Genomic DNA, 20,835 nt, shown 5'->3' with positions numbered 1-20,835 from the left:
GACAATGCAATATTTAAGTGTGGGGGAAGGGATTTATACTTTTGTCTTGAGTCATATATATATTGAAAATACAAAAAATTGAAAAATGTCAAAAATAAAAAATTTTCGTTTCTTTTGTTTTTGTTTTGAGTCATAGGATGCCCTTTCAACTGTCTAGGATGATTCTATATCTCTGAAATTATGGCTAAAAGAGGATCACAATATTGAGATGATTTTAACATGGTATTCTTTGGTTAATTGAGATATATGAAAAATGTATGCAAGTGTAGTGGATATGGATCTCGTGACCTTGGTACAGAATATGAGCATGTTAAGATGAGTTTTGATTCATAAAAGCCTATGTGAGATATTTGAGCCATGTCCCTTTTTCTTGGAGTAAAATGAAAAAAATATATATTCTTAATTTCTTGGCGATGTTTTGATGATCTCATTATTCTTTCATCTTGATTGACTGCTTGCCATAGATTAAGTTTAATGGACTAGAGAATGCTAGAATTCGCTCTTGTGCTTGTTGAGACGTGGTATCAATACATGGCCCTGATTCTGGAAAGGATAGAGGCACCCTAGGAATTACCACCATTGCCAAATAAACTTGTGTCCCCATTTGTGCCCGTCGTGGGACTCCCCTAGATAAGCCCCTTTGAGCCTACATTAAGCCTTTTCGTTCATCACCCTTAAAAATCCTTAACCATGAACCTTAGTATAGTTACAACCCTACCCTTTGTTCTAAGAACTTAGTGGAGCTATCTTTTGAGACATACTACATGGGTTTGGTGCTAAGGATGAAAATTGAGAAGAGGTGAAAGTTCAAGTGTGGGGGTAGACTTGTCCATAAAGAAAAAAAATCATGAGAAAGCCGAAAAAAATGAAAAGAAAAGAAAAATTGTGTACGGCTAAAAAGAAAAAAAAAAAGAAAAAATGTACGTTTATGGATTTTAGTCCCCCATACTTAGTGATCTTGGAGTTTGTTTTGAATTGAAGGCCCACTACAGAAAAATTTGGCCTTTGTCCATTTCACTAGAGTTCAAGGGAAGTTTACATTGAAGATTGGGCCCAACATGAAGACATTTGGCCCTTTTTATGTTACCTCTAGGGGATGTGACGTTTTTGCAATACTTTGGTGGATTTCTTGAGGTCTCTATATTTACATGAGCTCTGCTAGGTTTTTAGGACACTTTGATAAATCCTTACCTTTCGTTTCTTTAAACCTTGAGCCTTGGCCCCATTACAACCCTTGAGAAGACCTTCTTGATCCTTAAGATGGGACAGCCCTTGATGTGAAGATGAGTTACAAGAGTTGAACCTATGGCAGTCCATTCGTGCATGCAGTTGATATCCTTCATGAGATCTTTAAAAGAAAATAAAATATATGTGCTTTCGTTTCTATATATGTGATCTACTTTGTTTATCTTTCACATATACATGAGTGAATAAGCTTTTAAGCATTGCCTTGAATTCTGAGAGAAGAAAGAGTGGATATACCTTGTGAGGATTTGAATCATACTTGTCTGAAACATGCTAAGCTTAACCCCATCACCATTGTTACAACCAAGTCCTACTTATGTATGTGTGGATTATATGTTTTAATTAACTCTCGAATGCTTAAACATTGATTCTTGGTTGAGTGCTAATCTTGGTGTTGTGAAAGTAAGAGATTACTGAGACAAAAAGTTGAAGGGCAATAGAGTCTTTGTTTGTGTAGAGTCTTTAAATTTTTGTTGAGTCTTAATGTGTGTCTTTATGTTGATTTTGCTAAGGGACTAGCAAAAGCTAAGTGTGGGGGAATCTGATAGGAGCACAAAGTGTGACGTTTTTAATATATATTTTCCCTCATTTGGCTAAGTTATTCTCTTAAAATTAATAATTATAACATAGTTTATGTTTTTAGGTACTTCAAGGACTGAAATGGAGAAAACAAGCGAAAAAGAGCAGAAATGAGAGTAAATTAAGGACAAGTCATTTTAGAAACTTTCCTCTTTCATTTTAGGAAATATTTCCTATTTTGTTTTAGGAAACTTTCTTCATTTGAACTTTTCTATTTCTGATTTTTATATTTTAATGAGAGTCCATCCCATTAGAAACTCTTGAGTGATTAAATCAAGAAAAATTGAAGGATTAATGAGGAATAATTCGAGGAGATAAAATGGATTGTTTTTAATCAATATTTATTCCTAATTATCTGATTTCTTATTGATTATAAACTCTAATTAAATTCTGATTTTTCTTGATTGTAGGAGTTCATTATGTGCAAAATTGGAAGAAGAAATCAGTGCAATTCAAAGGAGAGGAATAAGGGATGTATCTGGTCATTATTCAAGGAATATACAATGAGTCATTAAGGGGAAAAGAGATCAGAAAAATCAAGACTTTGTCATGAGCAAATCAAGCAAATTTGGAGGAGAAATCACCTCGAGATGATTGGCTATGATTGCATCACAAGAGATGAGAATTCCACTATAAATAGCAGCCATTCTCTACTCCAAAATCATCACTTCTTCACACAAAATTCAGTTCATTAGCTTAGCTCTCTTCTCTCCAAAACCCTCTCCAAATATTCAGAAAAAGCCTCTCAGCGTGAAGAGCTTTAGGACTTCTCCAAGGCTGTTCGTGTTCTTGAAGGCCAAGCCCTGTGTTCTCTTGACGTTCTCCAAGCTTCCTTGAAGATCAAAAAGTGTAATCCATGGCCCTTATTTCTGTCTTCATACTCTTTAGTATTGAATTTCAGATTTTGATTATGAACTTTATCATTGGATTTGGATTTTTGTTACGAACGAGTTTATGTTAGTAATTTTCAGATTCATTTCTTTATGTTCTTGAGTTGTTTATGATATCTTTGCAATCTGATTTTGTGCCATCCTTTTATATCTTTAAGCATATGATTTTGGTTGAACAATGATGTTAATCTGCAGGTTAATAAAGCCAAATTTGTGTTCTAATTCACCTAATCGTTTTAGGGCATAAATTGAAGTGGTAAAGGCTATGTACAATGGTCGAGATTATATGCTACATGTTTGTGCGTTTGTAACTTCTTATGGATGCATACATGTTTGAATTCAGAATTCTAATTGCACTTATGATTCATATTTAATGTTGACGGATGCTCTTCAGTATTAACGTGATGTTTTATATGAAATATTTTAAGTTACGGACTTTTCCTAACTTAGGAGATTCAAAAGAAGAATTAAAGTGGTACTCGATCTCTTCAGACTTGTACTTCGAATTCATTTATGATATTTAGTGTTGGCACGATTTTAGGTTGTTTAGATTGAACTAATTCGTTGCATATTGATATGGATTGAAAATTCTGATTTGAGTGTGAAGAAGTCGATCACATGTATATAATTATCTCTTTGTTTTATTTTGTAGGAACTTAGAAACCCAAAAGTTGAATCCCCCCTTTTTTATGGTTGTTTCTTGTGTAAATTTGTAGATAAATACTTGTTAACACTTGTTTTAATAATTACTAATTTAAATTGACCCATCTTTGCAGGAGTACCCTCAATCCCCGGTTAGAACGATCCCTACTTGCTTATATACTAACGAATGACAACAGGGTTTTAAATTGAGTGTCTATTTTGGCCGCATCATGTAACAGCCTATTTTGGTTTATACTGAATATATTTGAGCTCTCGGTATACAATCCAAATCATCTCTTGTGTTTGTATATTAGCTAACACTATCTAAAGCTAATTCTTGAAAGTTGGAATATTGTTCATACTTCATAGCTCATACCGATTATATTTGGTTTAGTGATCATTTTTGATATTTACTCTTTATTATATAACATTGACCTCTCTTGCAAGCGAGCTAACTATGGAGTTCGCTGCAATAGTAGAGGCCTTACCCGCGAGCTGTGCTCCAGTGTTGTTTGCATTGCATGTTGTTAAACCTGTTTTTTGTTGTAGTGTTTATATGTCATAGACAATTAGTATAGTATGCTCCTATTTATTAGTTCATTAGATTGTTTTTCGGTGTTTAAATTAAGGGCTTCACTGTCCTAACTCCTTTATATTACTACATATATATAAATGGATTCAAGCAAACAATTAGCACATTCATCCATTCAAGTGCTTTCAGCACCATTCATTGCATCACTGGTATTCTTTTGATCTCCATTAATTTCCTCATGGGCAGCTGGAGCCGAGGCTCATCATCATCATCAGTTCATCACCACCATCACCGTCATCCCATCTCGTCTTTAATTGACAAAGATGGGCGAGTGAGTAATCGCATTGTTTTTTTCAACATGCCAAGTTATTTTGTGTCGATACCAAATCTAATTTAGACTATAAAAATCAAAATTAAATTCATTATTTAATTTCTAGTCCCTAAGCAACTGGGACGGAATCAGGATTAAATTTTTTGGAGAGGTCGAAATGTAACAGTAAACAGATGAGTAACAATAAGTAAAAAGCATTTATCTCTATAATCTATATTGAAGATCTTTAGTGTTTAATTCATTCTTTTTTTTTTTTTTTTTTGAAAAGAAAAGTTCATTGATTAGCGATTGAAATCATTTAAGAGAGCATCCCAATGAGGAGCATACAAAGGCCATAAACGCCTAGGTCTTAAAACTAAAGTAGAACAAACTAGAAGATGTACTACATCAACCACTTGTTCTTGTACAATAAAGCTCAGTTCTGAAACTTTTCTAGAAACACTAGCAAATTTTGAAGGTAAATCTTCATCATCCACAAGATAATTACCAACAATGGAACCATTGTCATGACCTTGAGAATTGTAGACCCAGCAATCAAAACTTGTGATCCGGGTATGCAGAAGATCAACAGATCAAACAAAACTAGACTCGACCCAGCATAAGGGACACTACTCGCCAATGCACGCAATTGTGGTACTCACAGTGTAACTATACCGACTTTTTATAGAATCTAGAAAGACTCAATCCACCTGAAATTAAAATCAGCAGACTCGAACATATAAAACATAGCATAAGAGAACAAAAACTCAGACCCAAAACCACTTGGGTCCCAAATCCAAACCCATGAAGAGATCTGGCCCAACAGAAGGTCGAACTGGGCCCAGAAGTAGCCCAAAATCTTGAAAGGGTGATATGATCTGGACACCCAAAGTCGGGCACCCTTATGCTGCAGCCTATCGCCATTAAAAGCCGTCATCGCCTGTGCCCTGACCGACCACCACTTCATGCACCCTCTGCCTCCCTGAAACACCACCATCAGCATCACATCCCAGAGTCCGAGCGGCCAAACCCAGAATTCGAGGGACCAAGACCAGAATAGATAGATCCCCGACGACGACCGCTTCAAGGCCACCCACCAGAGAAGAAACCAGCTAATGACCTCACAATCCAGACAAGCACCGCCATCCATCTAGACTAGTCCTTCCGAGATTCACCACATCGGAACTGAAGGCCACCCTTCAGCCGCCCTCGCCAACCAATAGAAAGCCAAAAGAGATCTGCCATGGCAGATCTATACCCATCATGAATGCACCAGAAAAGAGAGGTCAACACACGCGATCGTTTTAGGTGATCACGAACGGTAGAAGCGCGACTGAGATTGCGCGCAACGTGCTCGACACCGGTGACGGCGCCACTAGGGTTCGCGAGAGCGAAAGCAAGAGACATTTTTTCCTAGCTGGCATTAAGTTCAGGGCTAACTAACTTAACATGTGTTTAATTCATTCTATTAAATACAAACCAACTGAGAATAAGGAAAGATTAACATGGCATTCAACAATGAATAGAGAAAGTAAATATTATAAACCTAATGTATGAAGCTCGATCAAAAACATTGGCAGGGGTCTGGACTCCACCAGACCCTAACATAATTCCGCCCCTGCTGACGATTGAGCAAACAAAATGGAGACTTGCCCAATGGAAATAGACTTTTTTTGGTTTTGTATTGTCTTTAATTACATTTGTTATTTCTTTATGTCCGTCTTCTCAGCACGCATTACTTCTTTTGGGCACCATCATCCCTCCCGGTTTTACATCATAATCTATTGCACCAACATGTAGCTACCAGGAATTATGAAGGAAATTTCTTATTTCTTCGAAAATCTACCATTTGTGTCTGCCATTTGATTTATCATGAGAAAGGCACATGCCTACTGGCTGAGTAACCACTGAGAAAGCAAGCATAAGCACTGGCTGTGGAGAAAAGGTTGGAATTGGCTAATCGTTTTCTTGGTTTTGCTGATGGACGTTTCACCAATGGTGCATTCAGGTTTCAAGGAATACAGACTCCAATTCCGCCCCCAGTTGCTTGGAACATGTTCGGTGAAAGAGATGCAAACAAGGTGAGATCAATCCACAGTGAGGATGATGCATTGCCTCTGAGTTCCGGTGGAGGAAGTACAGCAAACAATGAAGAGAGGACATCCTACATCTCCATTCTCTTCCCCCAAAAAACTGAAATTTTGTCACCTGATATGTTTGAGGGGAATATAGGTTTTACTGCCCCAGCAAAGAAAGTGAAAGTGCCTGAATTTACTTCTAGCTAGGTTCACGGCCAAATCTCTTGGGATTGTGGAAACGCCGGGAGGGATGATGGTGCCCAAAGCAGTGATGATGCCAAAAGAAGTAATGCATGTTGAGAAGACAGACATAAAGAAAAAAGGAAAAAATTTTGCTTACTACCTTGTACTTTCAAGAGTTCATCAGTTCAGTCCCTGCACTTCTAATTTAATCAGAAAAGTCCTTGCACTCTCCAATTTCATCAAATCGATCCAACTGTCACCACTCCATCAATTTTTGCTGAAAATTCCCAAACTACCCATCTGCATTCACAACACTGAAGCGTCGGCGGGCTGCCTAGCGATGGGTAGTTTGGGAATTTTCCCTGTGAGAAGGTCCCACGTCAGCATTTTAATAGCGAAAATTGACGGAGTGGTGATGGATTGGATTGATTTGATGAAATTGTAGAGTGCAAGGACTTTTCTGATTAAATTAGAAGTGCAGGGACTGAACTGATGAAAGTACAGGGTAGTAAGCATAATGTAATCCAAGAAAAAACATGGTCGACCATTAGGATTGAAGAATAAAAATCCACCAAAATCAAAGAAGGTACCTACTGAAGAGGTTTTAAGCTTGTTGTACTCGAAAAAACCTAAGGGCTATGAGAAAATGTAGTTTTTTTGTTGAGCTATGTCTATTTACTTTGTCTTAGTGTTATCATACTTTATAAGCTTACTTTTAATCAAGGTTTCAAATTTCAGTTTCGATTTCGGTACTTCAAATTTAAAGAAATTTCGGAGAAAGTTTCGATTTCGGTGGAAATTTCGGTTAAAAATAAAGAAATCATATTAATTGCATTTATAAAATAATCTTTTTGAATGAAACTTTTACATAGACTAAACTAACCTATAATAAACCTATTTACAGTGTAGCTTCTCTAAAATTGTACATTTATAATAGAATTGTGATATTTAATATGTACGAGTAATTAACTAGTACTGTAGTAGCTAGGTTGCTAAACTAGTGTTTTTATCTATATGTAATTATAATTGTGCTGTATATTGATAATGTGAATGTGATTTACTTTTTTTATGGCTAGAACCCAGTGGGAGGCTTGGCCATCACACTTTTTTCACTAATAATTAGAAAAATACAACGAGGGGGAGAGGTGGGACGTATACCAAAACCTTGTGAATGAAAATGAACAAGTACAACAAAAGCAATATAAAGTATTAAGAATAAGTGTTACTACGGTGTGGTTCGATCCATATGGTCGAACTGCTTCTATTTAGTATCATACAACACTGCTCCCAAGTACATGAATTTTTGAAATGATTTTGGTAGCAAATAAAAGCAAAAAAAAAAAATTTGTTGTATTCAACTTGATTGGAAAAAAAAAATCAAAATTTCATATCTTCTCTATGAAAATATGAGTAAAAAACTTCGTTGTCGATGCCATACAAATTTAACAGAAATTTTGGGAAAATTCCGGACAAAATTTCGGTGTGAATTGTTAAATATATTTTGTGTATGTAAATATTTCAAAAATTAAGAATTTCGCGGAAATGTACGGAAAATTTTAAAAAATTTCGGGAAACTCCTGACGGAAATGATATAGTATATGATGAATTTCGTTTCGGTACTTCAAAATTACTGAAATTTCGGAGAAATTTGAACTCACAACTTCTCGTCTGTCTAGTAAATGGCAGCAGAATGATATATAATGATCATTCTGACTTAAGTTGAATAATAAGTCGTTTTAGGTTTGATTAAAAAAACAAAAAGAACAAAAAAGCGGTGTAGCTATCTACTTTACTGTTTGATAAAATAAATGAAAATTCAGAATTGGAATTAATCTCACTTACTATAATATATGCTCACAATAAACTTTGTAGGCTATTTCCTTGAAATTTTTTTGAGATGAATCATGAATGAGGAAAACTTTTAGTGAAGTTCAACAAACAATATAATAACAGCACACCTCTTAGGGGACCGAGTGATTCTTGCGTGGGGCAGCCGCACCGCCACGTGGTGCGGCAGGCCAATCATTCCCCTAGCAGGGGGGTATTTTGGGTATTTCACATTTAAAAATCAGGGACAATTTCGGAACAAAGACAAAAATTTATGAGATTTGATTGGGCAGCCGCACCGTACACGTGGTGCGGCTACCCGCACCTAAGAATTGGCCTAGGGGACCACCACATCATGGTTAGACTAACTCTTTCTCATTTACTGATTCGCTCAAACTCAAATCACACATATCCACATTCAGATTGACATAGGCTGCTGCCAATGCCACCACCAACGCTGTACACACTTTCAGTTTCAGCTGCTGCTTCGTGGTCGTCCTCTCTCTCTCTCTCTCTCTCGTTCACAGTGATGATTTATTAATTCATCTAGTGAAGGACAGTGAAATCAGAAAGGGAAAGAGGAGAAAGACCGTCTTTTTCTTGTAGGCTTTAGTGTGCGTACTCATGTGCAATGTGTCGACATTCCCACTCTGTAGTGGCTGTGTCAACTATAGCGCCAAGTCCGCAGCCACCAAGATGAGACTCGATCAGCAAATTGAGCCTCCAACATTTGGACCTCTGACTTCCTTTGTTAACTTCCTCAAAGTGCAACTCCTCCTACATAAGTCCTCTTCACTATCTTACAAAACAAGACCTATAATATAATTGGCCGGCACGTACATGTGACAAAACGGCTATTACTATATTAAGTTGCTCTTGTATATATTCTAGCAATCAAGCAGAAACTATCATCCCCTGCAACTGCTACGTCCATGGCTGCGGTCTCGCTGTCATTTGCAGTCTTCCTCTTCTCCCTCACTACCATCTTTCTTTTCTCCATCTCATCATGGGAAGCTGAGGCTCATCCAGTATCTACTTTGATCAAGAAAAAGCTTTACAACAACTTGTTTCTACACAAGGACGACAAGGCATGCCCTGCAAATGACTTCTATACCTACCGCTCCTTCATCAAGGCAACCAAATTCTTCCCGGAATTCGGCACCACTGGAAGTCTAGCCACCCGAAAGCTCGAGATTGCAGCATTTCTTGCTCAGATCTCTCACGAGACCACGGGAGGGTGGGCTACTGCCCCCGACGGACCATATTCGTGGGGTTTGTGCTATAAAGAGGAAATCAGTCCGACCAACAATTACTGTGATGATACCAACAAAGAGTGGCCATGCTATCCTGGCAAATCTTACAAAGGAAGAGGACCAGTTCAATTATCTTGGTAAGTATAATTTGATTCATTTATCAATTACTGCAAATAATAATGAGATTAATTAATGTTGTTCAACTTGTCGTCACTCGAATGTCGTCATATATTAAGATTGAGTTTCTATTTCTGAGTTTAGAGTTTGTTTTAAAAGTTAAATAGCGCGCATTTATACTACGTTGAGCGTGTATAAGTTATACTAAATAATTACTTAATTCTACTTTACATAATTAACAAGATCAATCTAGTTTCTGGCCAGCTAATTATTTACGTGTAGCCTAAACTTTTCAAATTAGTGTATGATTCCTCGTGTTAATGTTTTGAGTTAAAATCTTTTGCAGGAACTATAATTATGGCCAGGCAGGCAAGGCATTAGGGTTTGATGGGCTAAAGAATCCAGAATTAGTAGCAAACAGTTCCATCATCGCATTCAAAACGGCTTTATGGTTCTGGATGACTGAGCAAAAGCCGAAGCCCTCATGCCACGATGTCATGGTAGGTCGATATGCGCAAACGCAAGCTGATGTGGCGGCGAATAGGACTGCCGGGTTCGGGATGGTGACGAACATCATCAACGGTGAACTCGAGTGCGGAATAGGTAGCGATGCACGAGTGAATGATCGAATTGGTTATTTCAAAAGATATGCTAGTCTGTTTACTGTTCAGACCGGGCCAAATTTAGATTGTGAAAATCAAAAATCCTTTTAAAATTTGTGACAGATTTATTAGTTAATTCGCAAGTCTGTTGTATGTATGTTACTGTTTTGACATGCAGCCATCACTATCTAAAATAATAATGTACATTATAGCTAGTGAGCTATATATGGATCTTATTGTCTGGTAGTTTATTTCTCTATAATTCTGTATGAGATTAAAAGAATAGAATATGTAGTAATGCTTAAATCATGGAGTCATTGTTATATATGAAAGGAAAAAAAGGTCAAATTAAGCACAAAAGAAAGGAGTTGTTTATTGTACTATGATGTATATCATATAATTATTTACATTTAGTTAAATCAAAATTACAATTCAATTCATAGACAACAATGTGTTACCACATTCATTTTATATAGGAGGGATGCGACGCAGCCTCTTCCGCATTCTGCCAAACCCTAGCCGTCATGGCTGGGAATCAAAGCAACGCCAGTCGGCGCCAACACCAAGCGGACTCTTCTCCGCCTCTCGCTGCCTCCTCGCGGTGACCCAACGTCGATCTCATTCGACAAGCTCCAAACCAGATTGCCTCTCCACAATTTCTGGGGAAGGGGACAGTTTTGCCACTGCCGGACTCTCACGCTGGAGGCAATTAACGAGGGAGGATTTCAGTCAGGATTCTGGTCGAATCCGACCAGGCAGAGCGCGGCTCAAGGCCGGTGATGGGCTACCAGGGCTGGCGACGATTGGGTCATACTGGACGGGAAATCGTGGTGGCTGGCATCCTGTAAGTGCAGCGGCTGTTTCGACCGTGAAACGGATTGGCTTGATGTCGGCTGTGGTTTGGCGAAGTAAAGGCTTCCACTACCTTATAACGGCGATTGGAGACTTCCGATCTCAAGGAGCGGCAACGTTGCAATCTGGGTGCTCCTTTCCTGTATGGGTGACGGTGGCGGAGGTGGCGACGGCAACATTGACCGGCGCAAAGAAGGGAGAACCCAGTTTGGGTTGGGTGCCCAGATCAGCTGTGTGACCCAAATCATTTTGGAAGCCCAACTGTGCTAGGGTGTCCAATTTGCTTTGGGTGCCAAAACTTACTCCGGATTTAAAGATCGAAGTTTTGGGATCTAATTCTAGGGGGTTTCGAATTTGGGATCCGGGAGGCTGGACCCAACTCCACCCTTAGTCCTAACTTGGATGGCGAGGAGAGATTTCAGTTTCTTGTCGAAATATGCCTATGTACTATGTTCTAGTTTCTTCATAGTTATAGGCTTGCTTTCATTTGGGAGCACTGATTGTCTAATGAGTGGTGCTAGCATGCCACGTCCTAGACTTGCCTATAGATGGCAAGGAAAGATATGTATCCGTGCTATTCTGGCTTGAGTTAAATGAAAGTTGATTGGTTTGATTCAAAAAAAAAAAAAAAAACATTCATTTTATATTAATTACCTATAATTGAATATCACAACATTAACAATAAATTTAGGGTGCGGCTATTGTCACCCTATAATTTTCTTTGCTCACCCTATTTGCTCATTACACCTTATATTTTAATTTCAATTATTAGATTTACTTATTCAATCCATTTCTTTTTCCAGAAATATCCTTCATCATATGACATATCAAATTAAAAAAGAAATTTTGTTTAACAAACATTTAATTTATATCAATTAAAAAAAGTACTAAAATATATTAAAGTTTCCTAATAAAATCATAATTTGATTTATTTCCATTTTTTTATTTTTTCATTCAGTTTCAATGTTCATTTATTTCAATCCATATCAAAAAATTAGTAAGTGCTACTATGAGCAATGAAGATGAGATTGATTTTTTTTTTTCATGTTTTATTTTTGGTGTTCATAAAGGTATTGCAAAGATTTTGATGAAGTTAACACTAATGATTTTGTGAATCGAATAATGAATTAACGATGAGGAGGCAACAAAAGGCAAAAAAAAAATAGTAATAAATTGAAATTTGGGTGGAGAAGATGAAAATTAATGTTATCAGATGAGAAATTAAGTAGTTTTGTATTTAATTAATTAGTTATGTATTTAGTTTTCCTTATATATTTGAATTTTAGAAATTAGTGTACTTATTAGTCATTTTGCATTTGGGTAATATAGTCTTTCAATAATTCAACTATTTGTAGAGTGAACAAAGAAAATGGTAGGGTGGCAATAGCCGCGCCCTAAATTTAGAGTTAATTACATATAAGTGCATCTTTAAATGTTTTTTTAGGCATAAGGCCACCAACTAATTTTTTCCCTCATAATTAAGGCCACTAAATTAAAAATGGTGTTATATTTTGGATATAAAAACTAATATATTTACATAAATGCCACTAGAGTAAAAAGTCAACAACCATTCTCTCTCTCCTCTCCGGCGAGGTCTCCGATCAACTCCGGCCGACCTCCGGCGAACTCCGGCGGGTCTCCGGTCGACCTCCGGCCAACCTCCGGCCACCACAAAAGATACTGTCACTAACACTAAAAGCTACTGTGGCTAGCAACAAAAGCTACTCTGATGAAATTTCTGGCAACCTCCGACGAGGTCACAAAAGCTACTATCACTAGCAATAAAAGCTACTGTCACTAGCAACAAAAGCTACGTTGGTGAGATTTTCGATAAAGTCACAAAAGCTACTATTACCATTAACAAAAGCTATTGTCACCAATAAAAGATACGCTCCCAAAAATCAAAAGCTACTAACACCATTAACAAAAGCTAATAACAAATTAACAATGGAGGACGCAACAAAAAGATTTTAAAAAAAAAATTGTAATAAATTGAAATTTGGATGGAGAAGATGAAGATTAATGTTATCAGAAGAGAAATTAAGTAGTTTTGTATTTAATTAGTTATGTATTTAGTTTTCCTTACAGATTTGAATTTTAGAAAATTAGTGTACTTATTAGTCATTTTGCATTTGGGTAATATTGTCTTTTAATAGTTCAAGTTCAAATATTTGTAGAGTGAACAAAGAAAATGGTAAGGTGGCAATAGCCGCACCCTAAAAGTTATTGCACATAATGCTAAACTCATATGTATATTGTATAGAAGGATTAATAGTTTTTTTTTTTTAATGAAAGACAGAAAACAAGAAAACAAACTACAAAAAGAAATTCTAATCACTCCTCCACCTAGTTGATCTAAATGGAACGCATAGGACCCATAATGATTAGTAGGTTGACAATTGAGTTTAAGGCTATAACAAATAGTTCATGCATATAAGCATCATCATACTCCATTCTCACATAAAGCAAATAGATGTAGATATATGGTCATTGCAGATAGAAGTGCCTCGGATCATGTCAAATATGGTAAACAAATAGAAATTCAAGTTCGATTAATGTGTTAATGAAATGCATTAAAAAGGCAATTGGCATGGAAAAATTATAATCGTATATATACAAAAGAATGGAAGTTACAATATTCACAATTTACAACAACACAGAAATTAAAGAATGGATCAACAATGATGCCAGAAATCCAAGCTTCCTAAACCAAACAAAACTCCTCCACATTCTTCCCAGAGCTCTTTCCCTTTGTTCTTCTCCATCTTGAGCATCTTGAAAAAGGTTTGCAGTGTCAAAAGACTATCGGAACCAGCTTGGTGGCTACTCCCAGCCACACGATCAACGCCAAGGGTTTCTGCCACACTATTCAAACCGCCAAAAAGACCATCACAGAACTTCATCATGTACTTGATGTCGTACACATTGGGTCCAAAATATGTCTTCACATTGCCCATGAACTCCTTGATATCCTCTGGCAATTCCTTGTTCCCAGTGAACATCTTTATCAAGTACCCAAAATCATATGCACTCTGGAAAGTAGCCCAAGTCAAGCAAGGAAGCAACTCCAGTAGCCCAGACCTGTCAATCTCCTCAGCAAAGTCTGCAGAACAAATACCAGTGTATTTGTTTTCGGAAAAGTCTATTCCTTGCCGCTTTAGGACATCAATCGAGACACTATTCCGCAAATGGTGAGCACAGTCTACATCAAAATCACTGAAATTAAACTCCCAACAGCAGTAGGCACCATCATAAACCGGCAAATTCCCACATGGGTCAGAGAGTGAAAGACCCAATTGGATAATATGGGTTTGGTCCACATTGGTCTTCATCATCTTATACACATCAACCGGAACAGCTTGAGATATCAGATGTTTCGGAATTTCGGATTTAACCACTGTTCCGGGGAATTCGGTGTCGAAACTAGCAAATCGGTAGCCGGTCCTGATTAGACTCTGAATTACGGCAAGTTCGGCTTTGAAATTATAGCGACAAACACTTCGAACCTCGAACCGCACAGATCCTTGACGACAAATTGGGCCCCCGACAACCCGGAAAACAGGGACGCGGCTCTGAAATTGAGGAGGATAAAGGTGGTGTAGAGGAATCTCAGGCATAGGTCGGCGGTGGAAGACCACTGGAACTCCGCCGTGGAAATGAGAAGCAGGCCCACCAATTGGGAAGATCGGAATTCCTCTCTGAACTATCATTATAAAACGCTCGCTCTAAATTAACATCACTGATTTCACTTCCAATCGCTCTGAGTTGCGAGATTTAGATCTCGGATATTTCAATCGAATGTAAAACCCTAGAGGGCGATCTGAGATTTGGATCACACTTTTTTTTTTTTTTTTTGGTATCACTGCAATTTAGTAACTTTTACAACGAAAGCAAGGAGAAATGGAAACTAACACACACTGGCTTCGCCACTCATATATAGGCTCCGACTGCTGACTCCATCAGCTAAGAGCAAGTCCACCGGAGGTCATAGTCAAGAAAAACCTGACTACATGACCTTGAGATGGATTTTGCTCCTTCCACCGTTGGTTTTTTGACTGGGCAAAACTCACCCTTTCTTGACTACAGCCAAGAAATAAGTCAAGTTCATGACTTTTTCCTTGCCCAGCCAAGGCTTGTGCCAGCTCGACCCACACCCAAACGTGGGTGACAGGAGGAGGAGAGAGAAGAGGTCAGGCGACCTCGGGGGCAGCAGCAGCAGAAACTGAAGCAGCAACAGCAAGCATACCCGCCTGGGGTTGCTTCGATCTCCACCTGGGGGCAGCGTTTGGACGGGCTGAGGCGACGAAGCGGCCGGACAAGGTGAGGCGACCTCGGGTGTAACGCCCCAAGCTGCACCTCACCAGCTTAAGCACGTCACAGTGCCGCGAGCCTCTAAAACATAAACCGAACGCTCGATTTACATTCTAGAGAACCGCTAGGCATTTTGTTTGAAAACTTTTCGTAAAACACAGCGAAAGCTACAAATATTTTTGAGGTGAAAATCTTTGAGTTGCCCAAAAATCATTTTGTTCGTCCAGACTTGAAATGAATGCTCACTCAGGAGGCACAAGATTTAAGGACTAGGAATTTAACCACGTTTGACCCACTAATTCCGGGACACAAAGTTCGAGAAATAGAAAGCAGAATAAAGCCCAGAAGGCGGTTTACCAAACTTGTTCCGCACACCCAGCTCCGTCCGCCATTGTCCCGTCACCAGTGCACAGTACCTGCATCCATACTGTTGTAGGGGTGAGCTTTCGTCCTCGCTGCTCTACAGGAACTCTACCTCAACTAGATTTAAAACCAATAAACAAATATTTGGGCTGCCCAGTATGAAAACATATTTAAACCAAATATTTAAAAGAACGACAAACTTTAATGATTTTCAACTTGAAAACCGATGCATGATGCTTAAATAAATACGGCGCCAAATCCAAGTATTACCTGATGGCCGGTCCCATAGACCCACTACACGACCTTACCTCAAATTAATTTATCACCAGGTAAGCGTAGCGAGAGCGTCCACTACCTAGCTACACACACGTACTGGGCCCGTCATTACAATCGGAATACCCGGACGACCGGCGTAACTAACCCTCCGGAGGTTAAGGGGATCGAACCCAAGGAAGTCAGAGCCACCCTTCGCTCTCAAGCCATCACACATTTTCTCACGGATTGGTTAGTATGCATTGCATTTTACATAACCAACCCATACCACTTATCATGCATCACATTAATAAAATATAAAAGAAAATCACCAACCGAGGAGAGTCCTGAATCCCTACCTGGATTTCTGACGCTTTCTCTCACTTACTCCGAAAGTCGCGAACCTTCCGTTCCTCGGGTAACTGGAGTCCTAGATTCCGACATTTCAATAGTCAATATCTTTTGAACAATTATACGAAATCTCGACGATTAATATATCGTCCAAACCAACTTTTCCTGGTTTGACCAGGAGTTGACCAACTTTGACCATTGTTTGACCAATTGCGACAAGTTCGATAATTAAACCCCAAATTACCGAACATTTACTTGAAATTTACAATATCGACCAATTACGACGATGTCGAAGTAAATCAAGCAACGACTTAATTTCAAACATATTAGGCGTACCCGAAATTTACTAAGGCCACCCAATATGCTATTTTCATTTCTTTACTTATTAGCCTCACAAGGTGTGTCCAAACTACTAAGGACACCCAAAATCACACGTGACCAAGTTCACTCTTCACAACCATTTCCTTGATAATTTACCTTATAAACCATAACAAAACATCAAGTTTACCAATTATCCACTTCAAGATCACAATACCCGATTATCAACTCTCAACAACTTAATAAACTTGAACACACAACCAGGGTAATCCGAATTCAACCACAACACTGTTCATAACACATACAAACAATCAACTCCACCAAACTTAATTCCTAATTCGAGCATAAACTCCAAAAGCCATCAGTAAACTAACTTAACACAATCGATATCAGATAGAGATTTCATCTCACCATACCAAACCAAACTCAGTTTCCTATCTTCCAAGAACCAAACCAAGATCAAAACTTGATTCGAGGTTTGAAATATACCTTCAAAATCCCACTGCAATCAAGCCAAACCACGTGCCGAAACTAGGTAGCTGAGGGACTGAGGATGTTGACGTAATCTACCCAGAAAGCTGGCCAATATCTTGCCTACAGTTGCAGTCGAGCAAGAAACAAAGCCCATCAATGCCGAAAAAGCTACCGGCGTCGAAGAATTTCGACGGAGCCGAAGTCACCCAAGAACGAAAAACATCAAAACTTAATCCAATTCGTAAACTATGTACACAAACGTGTAGAGCATGACGAGGGGATAGTTTTTCATACCACTTGCAGCTCCGACGGTGGCCGGAAATTGCAGAACTCGCCGGAGAGACTCAGACCTTCTCACTGACGTTTCTCCCTCCTCGTCCGGTGCATGGGCAATCGAAGACCATAGGAGTGACGGCGACGACGAGAGGAGGCGATAGACATAAATTTCTCGGCCAACGGTGGCCGGAGGTGAGATTTCCGGTCGGGTTTCTCTTCCGGGTCGGCGCTCTCCCTTCGGGTCAGAAGCTTCGAGCTTCTCTCTCGAGATTTCTGGATCACTCCTCTGATCCCAGGCCCATTTATAAACTCCTTTATTTGTTTTTGGACGGCAGTGATCAAGCGGTGCCTAATGGACGGCCTTGATTGCACCGTTGGTTTTCTTTTTATTTTCTAAAATCTCTAAACTTCAGAAAATCACGGTAAATAGCTCGAGTATCCGAAAAATCTCCCGAAAATTTCCACGAACTCGTCGGGTCGTGTACTTTATTATCCAACTCCTAAATTGAGGATTTCACTTTATGAAAATTTCTGAAAATTTTCTCGAGCATCTTGACATTTATCGAGATCGTAAATAAATAACTTGTTGAACAATCTTAATTTAAGCTCGATAAATTTTCCGGGGCTCACATCGGGGGGGGCCGGGTCCTTGGCCGGAGGACGCCGGAGGACGAAGAAAAATCCGGGTCGGGTCGGACCTTCGTCTGGTGCAGCTGCGAGAGAGAGAACCGGAGGGGGGAAATGAAAAACTGAAAATTTAAGATCCTTTTAAACAAAATAGAATTTTTTTTTTTTTTTGCTATTTATGGAAAATTTTCAGATTTCAAAAATTTATAATAAATTCATACGAACTCCGAATATTGCGTTCCACGTATGCACGAGATCGTCGATACGATCTCTATAACTTTCATGAAGGAAGTTTTCCCAAATTATGTATGTGTAAAAAGTCGATTTTCGAGACCCCCTAAAATTATATAATAATGAATAGTGTTGACCGGGCAAGAAAAACAACGGGTGTAAACCCATGTCCAGTGGCAGTGAATAGTAACTTGACTGGTCGAATTCTTGACTTCTCGACTTTGCCTTTTCTTGACTACGGGTGCACTTGCTCTAATAGGATTTAGCTGGCGTGAGAACCACGTCGTTCTCTCTTTCTCTTCTTGCTCCGCTTCTATTTCCGCGTATTCAGCGTGGGCTCCACGCTATTTTCTTACATTTCTTTTGTTTTTCTTTCTAAATTAATATTATAATTTTGTTTAATTTAAAAAAAAAAAATTAGACCTCCAAGTTTAGATTAGGTATCAAATAACAACCAATATATATTTTTTTATAAATAAAACATATCAAAACTTTCAAATTTTTTTTGATTATCTAAAAACATAAATATATATATAGAAAATTACATGTAAGTGTCATTTTGAAACTTTAATTAGCTATAAGGCCATCTAAGTTTTCTTGTACACATAAGGCCACTTCTATATTCAAACTTTTAACTCTATGACAATTGTACCCTTTCACAATTACTGACCTCTCAATTTATAATATCTCTCTCTGGTTTCAAAAAAAAAAAAAAAAAAACCTCTCTCTCTCTCTCTCTCTCTCTCTCTCAAACTGAGATACCGTTGCAGACCTCACGAGCTTACTGGCGACGACCTGGTGGCATGGCGCGACTCTCCCTAGCAAACCAAATCGATGCCGTTGCTTGCCGGCGACGACCTAGAGGCAAGGCGCGACTGACAAACTGATGTCGTTGCATACCTCACAATCGCCAGTGACGACTTGGAGACATGGCGCGATCTACACAACAAAGTCGTCATGGTCTCTAGCTCTTCGACGAGACCGTCCACCGCCACCATCGCCTTCACCTGCATCAGAACCCTAAACGAGCACTGATTCTCCGGCGACGACGACAAGGCCCGCGGCCTCTTCATCTCCAATCGAAAATCCCCAACCAGAAAGTCTCTCTGGCTCTTCGTCATGGCCTACAGGTCGGACGATATGAGTGATGCCGATTGGGAGCTCATAGCTGAGGAGCATGAACGATGTGGTAAACTTCTCTCTTTGGCCTTGGGTTCTTATTTTGCGTTAGTTTTTAGGAATTGTTTAGTGTTTAATTCAATTGTGATTGATGATTGCAAGTTAAGGTTTCGTATAATTGCATTGCAAGTTGATAATCATTGTTTCTGATGTTTAATGTTTCCATTTTGTTTAATGTTTAATGTATGACATACTAAACAATGTTTAATGTTTCCATTTTGTAGGTGACATGAGATTTCACCAAAAAAAAAAAAAAAGACTCATGCATGTTACCACAATGACAATAAATTTATTGTCATATTTATAAATTCATGCATGACATACAAGCATGTACATCAAACTTTTTCAAAAAAAAAAATATATATTATTAATATAAGGGGAGAAGAATCAAGGCTCACATTCATGGTTTTTGTCTCTCTTTAGTTGTAGTATTGAAAAACAAAAGTCTACACAAATTAAGCAGCAACTGCTCACAAATACAGTGATGGAATCATTTCTTGTGATACCGAGTTATATGTGCACTTACTAATTTGTTGATTAAGGTGCTTGGTACTATAGTTTAATTGTAATTGTGCCCAGTGGTGGAGCTAAGCACAAAAATTTAGGTGAGCTAGTTTTAAAAGAAAAAGATATAAATGAATTTGTCCTGAAAAACAATAGAGGTGTTGTTATTAGTGCAATGGTTTGCCTAGCTTATTTCTATCTCCCCCAGCAGGTTGAGTGCTGCCTGTGCTGGTGTGGTCATTTAGTGTGTTTTTTTTCATTTAGTAAAAAATACCCAGTTTTAACTGGGTAAGGTTACTCATAGCTCCACCACCGTTTTTGCCCTACCTAAGTTCAATCTCCTGGCGTAGTAGAGTTTAGTTGGTAGGTTAGACGAGCTGCCCCCACTCTACCAGACTATTCTTATGCACAGCGCGAGGAACCCAGTTTACATAAGCAAAGGTTTTCCCGTCTCTCAAGGTCCTCCTCCGCCATGATTCTCCGTAGGATTTCACCCACATCAAAATCCAGCGAGCCTGATGAATTCCCCGGCCGGCCCATGGTTCATCTTTTTGTACCAGGAGGTGTCCTGTGTCCATCTTGAAGTAGGTCTAGCGCTCAGTGGCTATGGGTGCTCATTCAGTTTTGATTTTCAGAAACAGAACGACGTAAAACTAGCTATTAGATTTGCCCTAATGAGTAGGATAGTTTTTTTTTTTTTTTTTTTTTTTTTTTTTGAAAGATGCAACATTGCAACAGGACAACAAAACTTTTCATTCAAACTAGGTTTAATATCCTGATTAGACACCCACACTAACAACTCTTACAGAAAGCAGAACTCTCTACTGAGCCAATTGGAG

At 38.6% G+C, this 20,835-nt stretch overlaps 2 protein-coding genes across 2 annotated transcripts; one reads left to right on the top strand and one right to left on the bottom strand.

Annotated features, from left to right (window-relative positions):
• Positions 1-9,138: 9,138 nt before the first annotated feature.
• LOC133722618 (chitinase 10) lies at positions 9,139-10,667 on the top strand. Its single transcript, XM_062149490.1, has 2 exons — positions 9,139-9,676; positions 10,003-10,667. Exons 1-2 carry the CDS (start codon positions 9,219-9,221, stop codon positions 10,367-10,369), a joined length of 825 nt encoding a protein of 274 aa, XP_062005474.1. The 5' UTR covers positions 9,139-9,218; the 3' UTR covers positions 10,370-10,667.
• Positions 10,668-13,707: 3,040 nt separating this feature from the next.
• On the bottom strand, positions 13,708-16,181 carry LOC133722276 (probable CCR4-associated factor 1 homolog 11). Its single transcript, XM_062149128.1, has one exon. It carries the CDS (start codon positions 14,818-14,820, stop codon positions 13,786-13,788), a length of 1,035 nt encoding a protein of 344 aa, XP_062005112.1. The 5' UTR covers positions 14,821-16,181; the 3' UTR covers positions 13,708-13,785.
• Between the last annotated feature and the right edge of the window lie 4,654 nt (positions 16,182-20,835).

This window comes from Rosa rugosa, chromosome 7, assembly GCF_958449725.1.
Source record: "Rosa rugosa chromosome 7, drRosRugo1.1, whole genome shotgun sequence".
NCBI classification, from domain to species: Eukaryota; Viridiplantae; Streptophyta; class Magnoliopsida; order Rosales; family Rosaceae; genus Rosa; species Rosa rugosa.
Note: the sequence above shows the minus strand (reverse complement) of the source record. Positions and strands in the feature narration are given on the sequence as shown.

Excerpts from the sequence above, each read along its gene's own strand:
- LOC133722618 (XM_062149490.1), top strand. The coding sequence starts at position 9,219 with ATGGCTGCGGTCTCGCTGTCATTTGCAGTCTTCCTCTTCTCCCTCACT. Across the intron at positions 9,677-10,002 it reads GGACCAGTTCAATTATCTTG|GAACTATAATTATGGCCAGG; the intron begins GTAAGTATAATT and ends AATCTTTTGCAG.
- LOC133722276 (XM_062149128.1), bottom strand. The coding sequence starts at position 14,820 with ATGATAGTTCAGAGAGGAATTCCGATCTTCCCAATTGGTGGGCCTGCT.